The sequence below is a fragment of the Kogia breviceps genome, chromosome 13 (assembly GCF_026419965.1).
Source record: "Kogia breviceps isolate mKogBre1 chromosome 13, mKogBre1 haplotype 1, whole genome shotgun sequence".
NCBI classification, from domain to species: domain Eukaryota; kingdom Metazoa; phylum Chordata; class Mammalia; order Artiodactyla; family Physeteridae; genus Kogia; species Kogia breviceps.
In genome coordinates this window covers 53,824,411-53,841,399 of record NC_081322.1, presented here as the reverse complement: position 1 = coordinate 53,841,399, position 16,989 = coordinate 53,824,411, and the positions used below count along the sequence as shown (strand labels likewise).

General features: G+C 37.5%; 1 protein-coding gene across 17 annotated transcripts in view; it reads left to right on the top strand.

Annotated features, from left to right (window-relative positions):
* TRDN (triadin) overlaps positions 1-16,989 on the top strand; it is a 502,784-nt gene that overhangs the window by 265,061 nt on the left and 220,734 nt on the right. For 14 of the 17 annotated variants that reach the window (XM_067010670.1, XM_067010684.1, XM_067010683.1 and 11 more), the window contains one exon: positions 15,869-15,916. The exons of the other annotated variants lie outside the window; for them this stretch is intronic. In XM_067010670.1, the coding sequence (XP_066866771.1) occupies positions 15,869-15,916 (48 nt within the window). The remainder of the gene's footprint in view (positions 1-15,868; positions 15,917-16,989) is intronic. 17 annotated transcript variants of the gene reach the window in all.

Genomic DNA, 16,989 nt, shown 5'->3' with positions numbered 1-16,989 from the left:
GCAGGAAGAAAAGCAAGGAGAGTCAAAGAGAATAAGCAGAAAATAGTGACTAGAAAGATCAGAGGTTAAAAAAATGTAACTGTTATAATTTCATAGTAACCAAGGAAAATAAACCCTTTCAATGACAAGGTGGTTGTCACCAAGTCATTGGGTTTGTCAGCTAGATAATTATTAACGATTTTCAAAAGAGAATTTTTGGGAGAGTGTCACAACTAAAAGCTAAATGATGACAAATTGATTGAGGGATGACGAAGTGAGAGATACAGGCACTGGTGCTGAAGAATATTGGTTAGGAATAAAACGATAAATAGGATAGTAGCTTGAGGTTCTTGTTTAGTCCATTTCTATGTTAATCTCCGAGGTAAAATGTTTATCCTCCTCTTCAAGACTAGTCTCTTCACTTGGGTCCTTCTTGATCAGTCATCCATGCTATTTTGTGGCATTATGTTCTTTCTCCTTATTGACTTTATTCCTCATTTTGGAAATATTATTCTCAGTTTAAAATTACTTTTTTCTAGATTCCCATATCTCTCTCTACTATTTTCTCTCCTCTGTACCTTAGCCAGACTTCTGGTTGTTGGAGTGTTAACACTGCTTCTTATCTCCCACAAAGATGAGGCTTCTGTTTCTACTGTGCTTCTGATAATATGGCTAATGCTGAAGACATTATCATTGCTGAACCAATGGAACCATTCCAGTCCTCACATTATTAGATGTCTCAGTGGCATTTACCACTTTGTCTTTTCTGTAAGCTTCTCTACTGTTGGGTGAGCATGACACCAGTCTCCTAGTTCTCACCATATTCTCTGAGGTTTATTTCTGACTTCTTTGTGTGTTTTTTTTCTTTGCTTCCCCTTAATTATTGGTGTCCCCCAGATTCCATCATTAATCCTCTGAACTTCTCATTCTATACCCTCTCTTTGTGAGATATGTACACTCTCAAGGTTGAAACTCTGCCTTTTATCCTGAAGATCTCCAATTCTATGTCTTCATTTCAGGACTTCTCTGGCGAAGAGCTTTTCCCTGAAAATTTCAGGCTTGTATATTCAAATGTCAAATAAACACCTTTAAATTCAATGTGTCTTAACTTATACTCTTCATTTCCTTTTCCCAGCTTGCTATTAATTATCATTGGTGAAACCACAATCCACCCTCCACTTCTCTAGAAATCTGAGGGTGATTAATTTTCTCTTTCTAGCCTTCAGGTGATTATTCAAAGAATCTTCAAGTTGTGCTGATTTTGTTTCCTAAATATTTCTTGAGTTTACTTCCTCCTATTCATAACTATGACTTTCATGTTAATTCAAGTCTTCATTATCTTTTTCTTGAACCACTGTAGTGATCTAAACACTGTCCTCACATCTTTATTTTTATTTCACTAATATTCATCCTAGCAGAACCCCCTCAACATAAATTATCAAAGTCATAAAACTGAATAAACCACACTTAATTTAAAACTCTATTTTTTTCTCAGTGTTTTATAAAATAAAGTCCAAACTTGTTAAAATGTTGGAAGAGTCCTCCAAGATCTGGCTCCTATATCCTTTTCCAGTTTCATCTTCAGATATTTTGTATGCTACAATAATACCATATTGTTTATAATTCCAAATTTACTAGAAGTAAGATTCAGGGAAAATGATAGGCGGAAAGGATAGCCTTCTGAATAGACTGAGTTGTTAGCATTGTCTGAGAAGTGCTGAGAAGCCTCTCTTCCCTGTCTCTCCACCTGAATATGTATCCAAGATTTAAGACTTCATCTTCCACAATCAGTGATTTATTCCATTGTTTCAGTCATTGACATCTCCAGGCAATAACCCTTGGGCAGGTAACATTACATTCTTACATCCTTGGAAATAATAGTTTATCATGCTAATCCTATAGATGTATATACCACTCTCCACACTTTTTTTTTTTTTTTCCCGGTACGCGGGCCTCTCTGCGGGAGTCCAGCTCCTGCAGGTCCAGGAATACCCGAGGGATGGACAGCGTCGGCGAGGGGAGGTTAAATAAATCAATAACACTGTGTATGTGCAAGCATGGTCTCATATTTTATTTTCTCACAGTCAGATTTATATACCCTAAGTGATTACATCATCAGATGCTTAGCTAAAACCTCAGAAAATATTCATAATAGATTGTACCTAATATTTCTATATGTACTTTTAAAATAATTCTAAAGGTTCTCAAAACATCATTGTCTTTTCTTAGAGTAGATTCAATTGATACTAATAACAAAGCCAAGCTAATATGTAACAAGCCATTAAAAGAAACTATGAAGGAGAAAGTTTCCTAAACTTTCCTATGTGTCCCAGAGGTCCGTATGGACAGGTTTTAATAATGTATCCTCTAAATCATCTACAATATTTTTCACAATTTAATCTATCACTGTGTTTTTCTGGGCAAGAAGCCTTGTCTGAATGGACAAGTCAACAATTCCAATGTTGGCAGTCAACTCTGTATGATTAATTTATCCTTATACCAGAACCAACAATACCCATAATCATTTATTACTCCCATGTAGGGTCATTGTTTTTTTATTATTGGTGTTTTCCATAGAAACAACCCTACATTACCAGGTTGTTTGTTTTTTCTCCCACCAGCCAGGGGCTGTTGTTATAAAGTCCCAATTCGTAGGTTTTGGCTTGGGAGGGGGAAGAGGATGTTTTACATGGTTAAGCTTGGGATGGTGGGGGGGGCAAATCCCCCATGTACTTTTTCAAGGCAGAAGCACAAAATTACAAAACAGCTCAGAAGAGATGTAGTCAGCTTCCTGGGCACAGCACTGCCCTGCAGCGCTGTCTTGGATTGTTGTTCCATGACCCTGTCATGGCACAGAGGCTCCAGGTTGGCTTCCAACATCTCCCCCTTTTTTATTTTTTAAAAGCTCGCTGTGTAATTCAGTGGAGACTTGATGGATACTTTTACTTAAGATCTTGAAGATGACCGGAAGGAGAAAAAACAGAATTAATATTATAGCAGCTGTTATGCCTATGTTTATAGATAAAGTAAGGTTTTTTGAGATACAAAGGATTTAATGCTATCAAAAAAGGATTGTGCAGCTTCTGCAGGGGAATCATCCAGTTGAGCATTGCCAATATCATGTATTTCTAGATGTAACTTTTCTAGATCTAGACTTAAATCTGAATGATTCCAGACACCTAATATATGAGTTTGTATTTGTTCCCAAGAGTATAAGGACTTATTAACTTTTAATGGGGTAACACAAATCCATCTATATTCCTTACGGCATCTGCTAGTCTTACTTTAAGATTCATAAGTTCCTGTCCTATATGTAAAATTGCTTCCTCCAAGACATCTACTTTCGCTTCTAACTTTCTATCTATTGATTCCTGCGTAGCAAGAGCTAGAGAGACATTTTTAGAAAGTTCATTTACATGGTGAGCGGTATGTACTTGTTGAGTCAAAGCAATAGTTGAAAGGGAAAAGGAGGTAATTACAGTCATCAAAGCGGATATGCCTAAAATTAGAGTAGCAACAAATTTTTTGACGCGCAGTAACAATTGTGTTTCTTTAATGACTTGTAATCTATAATCATCATACCGTACACCTAATAATTTAACTGGAAGCATTATGTATGGCGGGTGCTTTAAAAATCATCATCAAAACTTGTACTTTAAGATCAGGATGTACACAACTAGTTAATATACAATCATAACATACTGACCAAAATTCAGTTCCATTTTGAAATATATTAAGCTTTAGAGAATCATTGGAAATTAAGAAAACATATGGCACAGCAATACAGGCTTGTACAGTATACATGTCAGTTTTTGACTGTCTATGTAACATTATAGGGTAGGTAGCCGCAATAGCCTTCCGGAGATAAGGTTGAACATATATAGAACCATTATAAGATAGGGTTAGGATAGGAGGAACCCAAGCACTATTATGCCATCTATTAATGCGAGTAGGAGGAGGAATAAAGGATTCATTCCAGGTATATTGTACATTTGCATGTTGTAAGTACTTTCTATAATCTACAGAAGGGTCTGGAATCCTCCAGTCATGAATATATTGAGAAGTACAGGAGATAGAAATGTCTATCCTGGCGGGCCAGAACAGCAAGCATAGCAACAAAGAGATTAGTAGGTGTCACCATGGCTCCTTGACCCGTGATTATCTTCTCTGCTTCTTGGGTGAGGTGTTTAATTTGTCCCCATGTCGGTGGTTCAGCGGCGCGAGTTGAATTGGCACGGCGTTTACGCGGAGACGGCTGCGGGCATTCTGTCAGGCTGAGGTTCTTCATCTGCTGAGACAGCGGTCTCACAGCTGATGTCTCCGGAGGTGGCGACTTGCGCTTGACTGGAAAGTATAGGGGTGGGGGTGGAGGCCCCGACATGTCTGATGAGACGGTGTGGCACCCACAAAGGTGAATCTGCGTCCTGTGGAAATATGCAAGCATACCCTCTTCCACAAGTTAGTAAAACGTCAGGTCCTTTCCATTGTCCTGTGAGTAAATCTTTCCATTTTACCATGGGTTTGGGTTTATTTATATCAGGATTCCAATGTCTTAACATAGCAGTATTTCCTTGAGAATCCATATTTAAATTATTAAGAACAAATAGGGCATGTTGGAGAATATGATGTGGAGAACTGTGTTTAAATTCTCCTTGTTGTAATTTTTGTATTTGTGTCTTTAGGGTTTGATGAGCCCTTTCCACCTATGGCTTGTCCCTGGGGATTATAAGGGATGCCAGTGGAATGAGAGAGATGAAATTTTTGACAGAACTCTTTAAAAGGTTTTGAAACATAAGGTGGAGCATTATCTGTCTTTAAGGCTTTGGGGATTCCCAGAAAGGCAAAACAAAAACAGATTGTTGCATTACATCCTTAGAAGCGTCTCCAGTTCTAGCAGAGGCTAATATTACATGAGAATAAGTATCTACAGAAACATGAACATAAGAAAGTTTCCCAAAAGTTGAGATGTGAGTCACATCCTTTTGCCACAACATATTGGGCAGTAACCCACGAGGGTTAACTGCCATAGGCAAAACAGGTTGATGAGAAGGACAGTGTGGGCAATTTTTTACTATTGATCTTGCTACTTCTCGAGATAAGTGAAATTGATGCCGGAGGGCAGAGGAATTTTGATGATGCAAATCATGAGAAGCTTTCGCCTCCTCTATACAAGAATAAATCGCAGACTTAGTTAACTCATCAGCCTTATTGTTACCTTCATGTATAGCTCCAGGCAAATTAGAGTGAGCTCGCAGGTGACCAATATAATACGGGAGGGAGCGAGCCCAGATCTGTTTTTATAGCTGGTTTAAAAGGTCAGAAATTGTTGTCCTTTGTTCTGGCAGGACTGCGGTTTCTATATGAGGAAACAGTCTGACCACATACTGAGACTCAGAATATAAATTAAAAGTGTGATTTTGCATTATTGGTATTAGCTCTGCTCTCTGAGCAGAAGTTTCTTGAGTCTGTATTACCTTAGAAGTTTTATTAATCAATATAGCAGCTTTTCCATTAGATGATCCATCCGTAAATATCAACATCGCTCCCGGAGTAGGCTTATCTGTATAATATTTTGGAAATATAACAGGATGTTTAGCAAAAAATTGAATCAGGGGATGTTTGGGTACATGGAATAAAATCTGTCCAGTATAGGAACTTAAAGCTATTTGCCAGTCTTCATTGGATTGTTGTAATATCTGTAATTGGTCTTAACAAAACTTGACAGGTACTGTCCGCATTTTCAAAAGCCAATTGTTTAGATAGCATATCAGCTGCTTCCTCATTACTAATAACTCTTTAACAGCCTGTAGCAGCCGTGAGACAAAATCCTCATATGCCTCATCAGGTTTTTGCTTAATTTCACCCAGTGTGGTTGCTTTGCCAGATGTTAAAGGAATAGCCTTCCAGGCATTTACAGCACATGCAGTTATTTGCAATAATATTTCTTTTTCTAAATACATTTGACTTTGTGCTGTATCATAATCTCCTGTTCCTATTAGCATATCTAACATGATATGTGGTTTCCTTTTTTAAATTTATGGCTGTTTGTTTTTTAGCCAGATCTTCATATTCAGTTCTCCAAAGGAGATATTGACCTCCAGAGAGGCAGGCTTTAGCCACTTGTGTCCAATCATAAATAGTCATCCAGCTATTAGCTAGAGCATCCAATAATGTAAGAGTATATGGTGCCAAAGGCCCATAATCTGCACAGGCTACTTTTAATTCCTTTATAATTTTATGAGGGAGGGGTTCCCATTTAACCTCATCATGAATTTCTCCTTCAAATACCACAGGGAAACAAGCAGCCAATTCAGGATCTTCAATAGATGGTGCTCTACGTGAGGGAAATTTAGGTTTGTGATGATATGTGTCTTCTAATTTGTTTGGAGGAGGGGTGGGCCTCAAGGGCAACTCATGTCTGTATTGTGTCAAAGAGGGATAAATAGGTTTTGGAGGTGGTGGCAATGTTTTAGGATCAATAGGAGGAGGCAACCTGTCTACAGCAAGAAAGCCCCAGGGGTCTTGATCCCTATGATAGGCTGCTGCAGCTTCATCTAAATCAGCCTGACCTTCAGGAGGCAATATATCATTATCATCATTATTATTAGCCTTTAAGGCACATTTTTGACTAAAGGCAGCAGCTAAAACTTTATCTGAAGTTTTGGATGGCAACAAAGGTGTAGTTTCTCCTGGAGGAGGGGTAAAGGGAATTTTATTTCTTCTTGAACAGGATCTAATACATCCCTTATGAGATTCCATAAGGCAAAGGTATCTACTGGGACCTTCTCTGGCCCATGTAGAGTATAATAAGTTTTAAGTTGATCTCCAAATTTAATCCATGTTTCCAGATTAACTGTGCCTTCTTCTGGAAACCAAGGGCATTGCTCTTGTATAAAACTAAAGAAATTAGTTAACTGATTATTAGTTACTTTAATACCTCTTACTGACAACATATGTTTAATAATATCAATAAATAACTGTCTTTCCTTAGATGCTGTATGTCCCATTTTTCTTTATTCTTAATTATTCCACCCTTCACTTACCTTGTCTATCTCTACAAGGGGGTCGGCCGCACCTGGGTTGGAAATCCTAGCTGTCCTGAGACACCTTTATATATATATACCACTTACCCTTTGGGTCCCTGTTTGGGCGCCACTTGCGGGAGTCCAACTCCTGCAGGTCCAGGAATACCCGAGGGATGGACAGCGTCGGCGAGGGGAGGTTAAATAAATCAATAACACTGTGTATGTGCAAGCATGGTCTCATATTTTATTTTCTCACAGTCAGATTTATATACCCTAAGTGATTACATCATCAGATGCTTAGCTAAAACCTCAGAAAATATTCATAATAGATTGTACCTAATATTTCTATATGTACTTTTAAAATAATTCTAAAGGTTCTCAAAACATCATTGTCTTTTCTTAGAGTAGATTCAATCGATACTAATAACAAAGCCAAGCTAATATGTAACAAGCCATTAAAAGAAACTATGAAGGAGAAAGTTTCCTAAACTTTCCTATGTGTCCCAGAGGTCCGCATGGACAGGTTTTAATAATGTATCCCCTAAATCATCTACAATATTTTTCACAATTTAATCTATCACTGTGTTTTTCTGGGCAAGAAGCCTTATCTGAATGGACAAGTCAACAATTCCAATGTTGGCAGTCAACTCTGTATGATTAATTTATCCTTATACCAGAACCAACAATACCCATAATCATTTATTACTCCCATGTAGGGCCATTGTTTTTTTATTGTTGCTGTTTTCCATAGAAACAACCCTACCTTTCCAGGTTGTTTTTTCTCCCACCAGCCAGGGGCTGTTGTTATAAAGTCCCAATTCGTAGGTTTTGGTTTGGGAGGGGGAAGAGGATGTTTTACACGGTTAAGCTTGGGACGGTGTGGGGGGGCAAATCCCCCATGTACTTTTTCAAGGCAGAAGCACAAAATTACAAAACAGCTCAGAAGAGATGTAGTCAGCTTCCTGGGCGCAGCACTGCCCTGCAGCGCTGTCTTGGATTGTTGTTCCATGACCCTGTCATGGCACAGAGGCTCCAGGCTGGCTTCCAACCCTTCTCACTGTTGTGGCCTCTCCCATTGCGGAGCACAGGCTCCGGACGCGCAGGCTCAGCAGGCATGGCTCATGGGCCCAGCCGCTCCACGGTATGTGGGATCTTCCCGACCGGGGCACGAACCCGTGTCCCCTGCATCGGCAGGCAGACTCTCAACCACTGCGCCACCAGGGAAGCCCCACTCTCCACTCTTTACCAGAATTCTAACGTACCCCAGTTCCATGGAAGCCTCACTACCCAGGCAAGCCCCTATAATAACTAATGGGCATATGTTGAGTGGTGTTAAGGGGAAAGAAAGAATTGAGTCCTCAAGGAAAATTGAGGGAAACATAGGGAAATAAGAGCCTAGAATGAAGCAAGCGATATCAGCATCACAGCAGATAAGATGCTTCCTTGTCTCTCCCCTTCAATCTACAACCTGTGAAACTAACAACTCAACAAAAAGCCTCTGCCCAACCCATCAGAATTCCAGAGAATTCCACATATCTGTACATCTAAAGGTGGATAGACTGGAACACATCGAGGAGGTAGAACTGGGAAAACAGTGGAGGCAGTCCCTGCAATCGTGGTCCTCTGGCTGTGGCAGCAAAGTCCGCAGCCCCAGAGAACCCAAAAGCAGCAAGGGAAGCAATACACAGGACTCTAGCCTCTTGAATGTAGTGATGCCCGTGGCCACAGATAAGTGGGACCCAGTTCCTCCAGCCACAGAGCCATCCATGACTCCAGCCCCTTGTTCCCTGCCTGCAGTGGTGAAGCCCACAAATCTGACAATACCTGATATAGAGGCACTTGCAACTCCAACTGCACCCCACCCACCCCTTGGAGCCTGCAAATCAGGAGAGCCCATATGTGGCAGAAGCACCCACCATCCTGATGCCCCAGGTGGTGGTGCCAGCAATACCAACAGCAGCAAGGTACCAATTACCCCAGAGGCACAAGCAACAGTAATAAGGGCACTGGGTGACACCTCTGATAGAGGTGGTAGAGGGCAGAAAATGCTGACTCTCAAATAAAACCAGAGGCAGCACAGGTGAGAGAAACCAAAAACTTGTTCTATAGTGCCACCTACTGGAAAACAAAACAAAGCCTTCAAATTTCTAACCTGTTGAATCCTTAGAATTAAAAAAAAAAAAAAAAAAAAGCTTTACCTAAACAAGAATGATATTCTGTACTTCAAATGCACTGGCAGAGGAACAACACATCAAGCACCATGAAGAACCACAGTAACACAGTATCACAAGAAGAAAATGATAATTCTCCAGAAACCAAACTTAAAGTCACAGAATATTGCAATCTAACTGATTGAAGAAACTGAATGAACTACAAAAAAGCTCAGAAAGGCAGTTCAGTGAGCTTAGGAATAGAATTAATGAACAGAAGGAATACTTTAAGTAATTGAACCTCTAAAAAAAGAGCCAAACATAAATCTGGAGCTGAAGAATTGAATAAATGAGATGAAGAATGCATTAGAAAGCATTGGGAAAAGAGAATATGATATGGAAGAGAGAATTAGCAAACTCAAAGATAGAAATCCAGAGAAGATACAAAACATCATAGAAAACCATCATACCAAAATGGCAGACAGAAACACAAGGAAAAGAGGGCACCCAGAAAGCAAAAGATAAAATGGCAGAACTAAGTCCTCCTCTGTAAATAATTACCCTAAATGTCAATGGATTGAATTCACCAGTCAAAAGACACAGAGTGGATGGATGGATTAAAAAACAAAACCTAGCTATATCCCACCTCTGGGAGACTCACCTCAGCTCTAAATATAAACATAGGCTAAAGTAAAGGGATGGAAGATGATACTCCAAGTAAGTGACAGTCAAAAAAAGTGAGTATATTCTGTGCTCATGGATTGGAAGAATGAACATTGCTAAAATGTCCATATTATCTAAATCAATTTACAGATTCAGTACAATCCCAATCAAAATCCCAAGGATGTTTTTCACAGAGATAGAACAAAAAAAAATCTAAAATGTATATGGAACTACAAAAGATTCTGAATGGCAGAAGCAGTCCTAAGAAAAAAGAATAAACCTGGAGGTATCACATGTACTGGTTTCAAACTATTATTACAAAGTTATAGTAATTAAAACACCATGGTATGGGCAGAAAAACAGATACATAGTTCAGTGCAATGTAATTGAGAGCTGAGAAATAAATCCACACATATGTTGAAATTTTTACAAAAAATGAGCAAAGAAACCTGGAGAGCCATTTTTCATGCAAAAAAATGAAACTAGACCAGTACCTCATACCTTCCACAAAAGAATAAACCCAAAGTGGATTAAAGCCTTGAATGTAAGACCAAAAACCATAAAACTCTTAGAAGAAAATATAGGCAGTATGCTCTTTGACATCAGTCATAGCGATATCTTTCAGGATGTGTCTCCTCAGGCAAGGGAAACAAAAGAAAAAACAAATAAATGGGACTCATCAAACTAGAAAGCTCCTGAACAGCAAAGGAAACCATCAACAAAATGAAAATGCAACCTGCCCTACCACTGAGTACGAGAAGATATTTGCAGATCATATACTGAGTTAGGGGTTAATATCAAAAAAATACAAAGTACTCATACACCTCAACAACAAAAAACCAGAAAGCCCAGTTAATAAATGGTCAGAGGAGCTGAATAGAAATTTTCCAAAGAAGGCCAACAGGTACTTGAAAAGATGTTCAACATCACTAATTATTAGGAAAATTAAAATTAAAACCCCAATGAGATATCACCTCATGCCTGTTAGAATGGCTGTTATCAAAAAAGCAAGAAATAACAAGTGATGATGAGGATGTGGAGAAAGGGCAACCCTCATGCACTGCTGATGGGAATGTAACTTTGTGTAGCCACTATGGAAAACAGTATGGAGATTCCTCAAAAAATTGAAAACTAGTGCTACCCTATGATCCAGTTATCCCACTTCTGGGTATTTATACATAGAATATGAAAACACCAATTTGAAGATACATGCACCCCTATATTCATCACAGCATTATTTACAATAGCCAAGATGTGGAAACAACCTAAGTCCCCATCAAGAGATGAGTGGATAAAGAAGATATGGTATACACACACACACACACACACACACACACACACACAGTGGAATAATAGTCATAAAAAATGAAATCTTGCCATTTATGACATCAATGGATCTTGAGAGTATTAGGCTAAGTGAATTAAGTCAGACAAAGACAAGTATCTTATGATTTCACTCATATGTAGAATATAAAAAAAAAAACCCAGAAAACCAGAATAAATGAACAAACCAAACCAAGCAAAACCCAACATGTAGATACAGAGATCAGAGTAGTGGAAAGGGGCAGGAGAGGGTGAAATGAATAAAAGAGATAGTGATGGATAGAAACTAAATTTTTGCTGGCAATCATACTGTAGTGTATATAGAAGTAGAAATATAATCTTGTACATATGGAACTTATGTTATTAACCAATGTTACCTCAATAATATTATAGTAAGATATAAATACTAAAACCAATAATTTTAATTTGAGAAAGCATCTTTTGGTATCCTTGTAATAAAAGTGAGATTGAAGTTTGGTATAAGCTGGAACTTTGCAGGTAAATTAAACAGTGATAAAGAAATTTAAAACAACAACAACAACCTAGAATTATAGAAAACCATTTTATCCACCTTACAGTTTATCTCAGGGCTATCCATAATCCAGGCATTATATTATAAGAATGTTAGCTACTTTGCTTCCTTAATATTAGTTGGGGTCACTGAAGGAGTGCAGCACAAATCTACATTTTTTTCTAAAATAAACACCTCCGGGCTTCCCTGGTGGCGCAGTGGTTGAGAATCCGCCTGCCGATGCAGGGGACACGGGTTCGTGCCCTGGTCTGGGAAGATCCCACATGCCGCGGAGCGGCTGGGCCCGTGAGCCATGGCCGCTGAGCCTGCGCGTCCGGAGCCTGTGCTCCGCAATGGGAGAGGCCACAACAGTGACAGGCCCACATATCAAAAAAAAAATAAAATAAAATAAAATAAAATAAAATAAAATAAACACCTCCAAATGTAGAACAAATGGAATTTCTTATTTCCATCGTGAAAGGAGGTTTCAGGTACCCTATAGCATAGAAGGAGAATTTGATTAAGGTCTTCCTTCGATTACAGGCAATTAGAAAATCCACTTACTTAGATGAACTGTTTATTCCTAATACTTACTCTCCATAAAATTAGGCTTGATAAATTTTATATCAGAAACAGAAATGAAAGGGTCATTTCACACAAAATGTTTTCTTTTCTGTATAGATAATTGGTATTTTCAGTGACCTTTTCTGAATAAAAAAAAAAAAACTGGTTTAGGGGACTAGCCTCCTCTACTTAATATAAGTGCAAGGAGTTATTAACTCACCACTGGAAAAGAAAAACTTGGTCTTTGTGTGTAAGCCACAATCCAATGTTTTCTGAAAGATATTTACTCTTCAGAAGATTAAAACAAAATAATTGAAAAATACATATTTCCTATACAATATTCATAATGAGTTTTCAGAATAAAAGAATTATGAATAAGGCTATATGCCCAGGGCTCTATTATAATTAAAAATTATCAGTGCTTGATTTTCACAATGATTTGAGAGAGAGCATTCATAGAGGAGACTAATGTACCACACACCTTACTAGCTCCTTAAAGTAATTATAATAAAGTCTAACTCTTTAGTTTGGAATTCAGGGGCTTATGCAATTGACCTCTTCTATTTTTAAATTATTTCATATCTGTTCTATGGGAACCCTCTGCTCCAGCTACACTTGTTCACTTCCTCTAGGCACACACAAGGCTTTCCTGCTTCTTTGCCTTTTTCATGTTTTATTGGCTACACCTAATATCTCTCCTCTTTCAGGAAATATACTAATACCAAAACTGATCTCTCTAACTCAGAATATTTATTATCATATCTCATTTTTCAATTAATACACTTAATCACCAAGCAGATATATATCGATCACTTGCTAGGTCCGAAACAATGCTAGATGCTGTAAGAAATATAAGCAATCATTTCTGATTATCCCATGGGCCAAAGAAAAAATGACAGTGGAATTTTGGAAATATGTTGAATTAATCTATGATGAAAACATCACATTGAAACTTGAGATGCTGCTGAACAGTGTTTACCTGAAATTTATACTCATTAAAAATATTCATTAGAGGGCTTCCCTGGTGGCGCAGTGGTTGAGAATCCGCCTGCCGATGCGGGGTACGTGGGTTCGTGCCCCGGTCCGGGAAGATCCCACATGCCGCGGAGCGGCTGGGCCCGTGAGCCGTGGCCGCTGAGCCTGCGCGTCCGGAGCCTGTGCTCCGCGACGGGAGAGGCCACAACAGTGAGAGGCCTGTGTACCGCAAAAAAAAAAAAAAAAAAAAAAAAAAAAAATATTCATTAGAAAAGAAGAAAGGCTGAAAAGCAAACATTTAGGAAGAAAATAATTTTTAATTTATGTTAAAATTTTCATGAAACCCAAAGAAAGTAGAAGAGAAATAAAAAATGTAAATGCAGAAGCTAAAAAAGTAGAAATTAAATAGTACAATAGAAAAAGCAATAAATCCAAATTAGATTCTCTATAAAAACTGATAAAACTGATAGACTCTTATGTAAACTTATTAAGAAAAAAAGAAAACACAAAACATTAATATCAGAAAATTAAAAGGAGTCATCATTACAGATTCTACAGATAATTAAAAAATAGAAATATTTCCCAGTGAGTTTGAAAATTTTAATACAATTGACATTTTGATTTTTTTTTTTTTTTTTTTTTGTGGTACGCCGGCCTCTCACTGTTGTGGCCTCTCCCGTCGCGGAGCACAGGCTCCAGACTCGCAGGCTCAGCGGCCATGGCCCACAGGCCCAGCTGCTCCGCGACATGTGGAATCCTTCCAGACCAGGGCACGAACCCGTGTCCCCTGCATCGGAAGGCGGACTCTCAACCACTGCGCCACCAGAGAAGCCCGACATTTTGAAGCTTTAATTATAATTTTTCACCAAAGAAAAGTCTAGCCAGATGGCTTCACCGGTGAATGTTTTTCAAACATTTAAGGAACAATTAACACCAATCTTGTACCAAACCTTCCAGGAACAGAAAAAGAGGAAAAATTTTATGGAGCTCATTTTATGGAGGTAGAATAACCCTGATACAAAAACCTAGCAAGGAACAAAAAAGAAAGGAAACATACAGGTTAACTTCTCTTATGAACATAAGGGCACAGATCAAAACAAAATGTTAGCAGATCTAGTCTGATATTTTATAAGAAAGACAAAATGGAACCAAGTTGGTTTTATTTCTAGACTGCAATTTCAAAATTCAATGCAATTAATCAGAATAATAGAATAAAGGGAAATTATACTTATCATAGAAGATGCATTTGATATATTTCAGATTATAGTAGAAAGAAACTTCCCTATTCTGATAAGATATATACAAAAACCATTAGCAAATATTATACTCAATGGAGAAAAATGGAAAGATTTCTCCCTGAAAATTGGAACAAGACAAGGATGTCTGCTATCAGCACTTCTGTTATGCATTGTACTGGATGTTCTAACCAATGCAATAAGTTGAGAAATAGAATTAATCAGTACAAGAATAAAAAAGTAAAAAATAAACCTATTCACAGGTGAAATTTTCTGCTTGAAAAATTCAAAAGAATATACAGATGAACTATTACAACTGAGTGAATTTAGCAAGTTTTATATAAAAAAGTCATTTTTTTCCCTTGCTCTGTCTCTAGTTCATGTCATTAACTTTTTGAAAAAATCATGATCATTTACTCTGTAGACACTTGGTTTATGTAATTGTTTCTTCAGAATATTATTTAATATGTTTTCTATATCGTATATTTGATTAACCTGAAAGCTTAATCTTTGGCTTAACTTGATTCCAGTTGGCTGCTTTGGCAAGAATACTTCAGAGGTGATACAGTTGTACATCACACTGCATGTCATGAGGAAGCACAGAATGTCTGGATGTCCTATTGTGAATGAGTGGCTCTAAGTTTCCTCAGTGGGTTAAGTTGGTGACAATCACATTTCTTCATTTCCAAGTTGCAGTTTTCCCCATGCAACTCTTGGGAGTGATACCTGGGTATGACGGCAATATCCAATTCCCCATTCATCCTTTATCTAATAGTTTCTAATGTCCTCTGAAGATCCTTACTTGAATTAGTTATTTCAGTACACTGATTTTGTATGAATCATTTCTATTTCTTGGATGTATAACAAGGTAAGCAGATAATACTCCAGCGAGAGTAGTAAAATCTCAGTAGTTCATGGGAAACAGTGCCTAAGTGATAATTCTTATTTCTTTTTTGGTTACTTGTGATTTGGAATGACTTCATTTAATATTTACGCAAATCTCAAGCATGACTACACTGTCCTTTGAGTTGATTAAGCAACATTAAGCTTGAATTTAAGGAGCATCTAGTTGACATTTTCAAGACGCTAAGTGGCTCCAGCAATTACCTGGAATGTACTAAGTTGATTAATCATAATCCTGTCAAGCGGAATTCTTCATACAGCTTGTTTATCAAAGCAGAGTATAAAAGAATAAGATAGAAAACAGTGTGCAAAGACTAGTAAGAAGAGGGCAAGGGATTATTTTTTTTCTCTAATTCTTTAAGAGTAGATTTATAATAGTAGGTTTCAGTTGGATTTTAGAGAAGTGAGAAATATTGAAAAAGCTTTAAAATAGGTTGTTTAGAAGAAAATGTTGGCATTGAATGAGTTACAAAATGCCTTTTTGAGCAGAAGCAGCATTTACATGTGGAATTTTATTTAAACCTTATCTCTGCTTTGCAGCTGTACCTGGAAAGAAGGAAGAGAAAACAACCAAGGCAGTGGAGCAAGGTAAAAAAAAATGAACAAGGTTGACATTATCTTCTTTAGAAAGACAACAACATGAGGAGGAAAGCACTGGATTCAGACAGGCGGACGACAATAACCTTTAAGTCGATTGCTCTCTTTCACTGTCCTTGCATGTTTTTCTGTGCGAGGGAGAATGTGAGGTGGCAATCTGGGTTTTTGTTCTTTTGTATAACTAAACTTTGAGTGTAAGTTCAGAACAGGAAAGCTCCACAGACTGCTTAGTTACATCAAGAGAAATGCTGAAGATTGTTGGGAATAAGGAAATCTTCCAGGGCAATTGGTAGACATTTTTTTCTGTTTGATTTGTGGTTTTAACACCACCTGACTGATCATAGTTTAAAGAATAGACGTGACACAATTCTGTTTATGCAAAAACAATTTCTACTGCTTGAAAAGTAATATGTTAAAACAAAGCAAAAAGCCAGCAATCCAGGTTAATTACTTGCATTTATATTTTGACTTCAGCAGTTGATTCTCCCAAGAAGTCTAAAATCTCAGTGTTATAAACCATAATGCCATAAGTAATGCATTTTCTTTTTTTTTAATGCAGCTATACAATAAATATATCATTCTAGAATATGCTTGAGAAAAATGCTACAGCAGAGTAGAGTAAAAGCATTTGAAGTGATGTTGGGCCTTCTGTCAGAGTTCATAGTGCTAATAATTTTAATTTTTGTTCCCCCCACTCTTTGGCTTTTAATATATTATAATATTATAATATGTATTATTTATTATAATAAATAGATGAAATCAGAACTAGCAATAATTTTGTCAAGAATGAAATCAAAATCATTTCTCCTTTTAAATTTGAGACAAATTCCTAATATCAGAAATTAGATATTTTTACAAATATATCAAGAAAATCCTTCAAACCCTCACATTTCAGATAAGTAAACTAAGGTTAAAAAATTCATCAAGGATTTATTTCCTTTGGTTTTTCAAAAGAAAAATCACATTAAATCACATTAAATAAGTTTTCAAATTCATTTTGGCTTCTGTGGACTACCTGGACTTTTAGAATTCAATAAAATGTTTCTGTCAACTTCTTTTTGAGG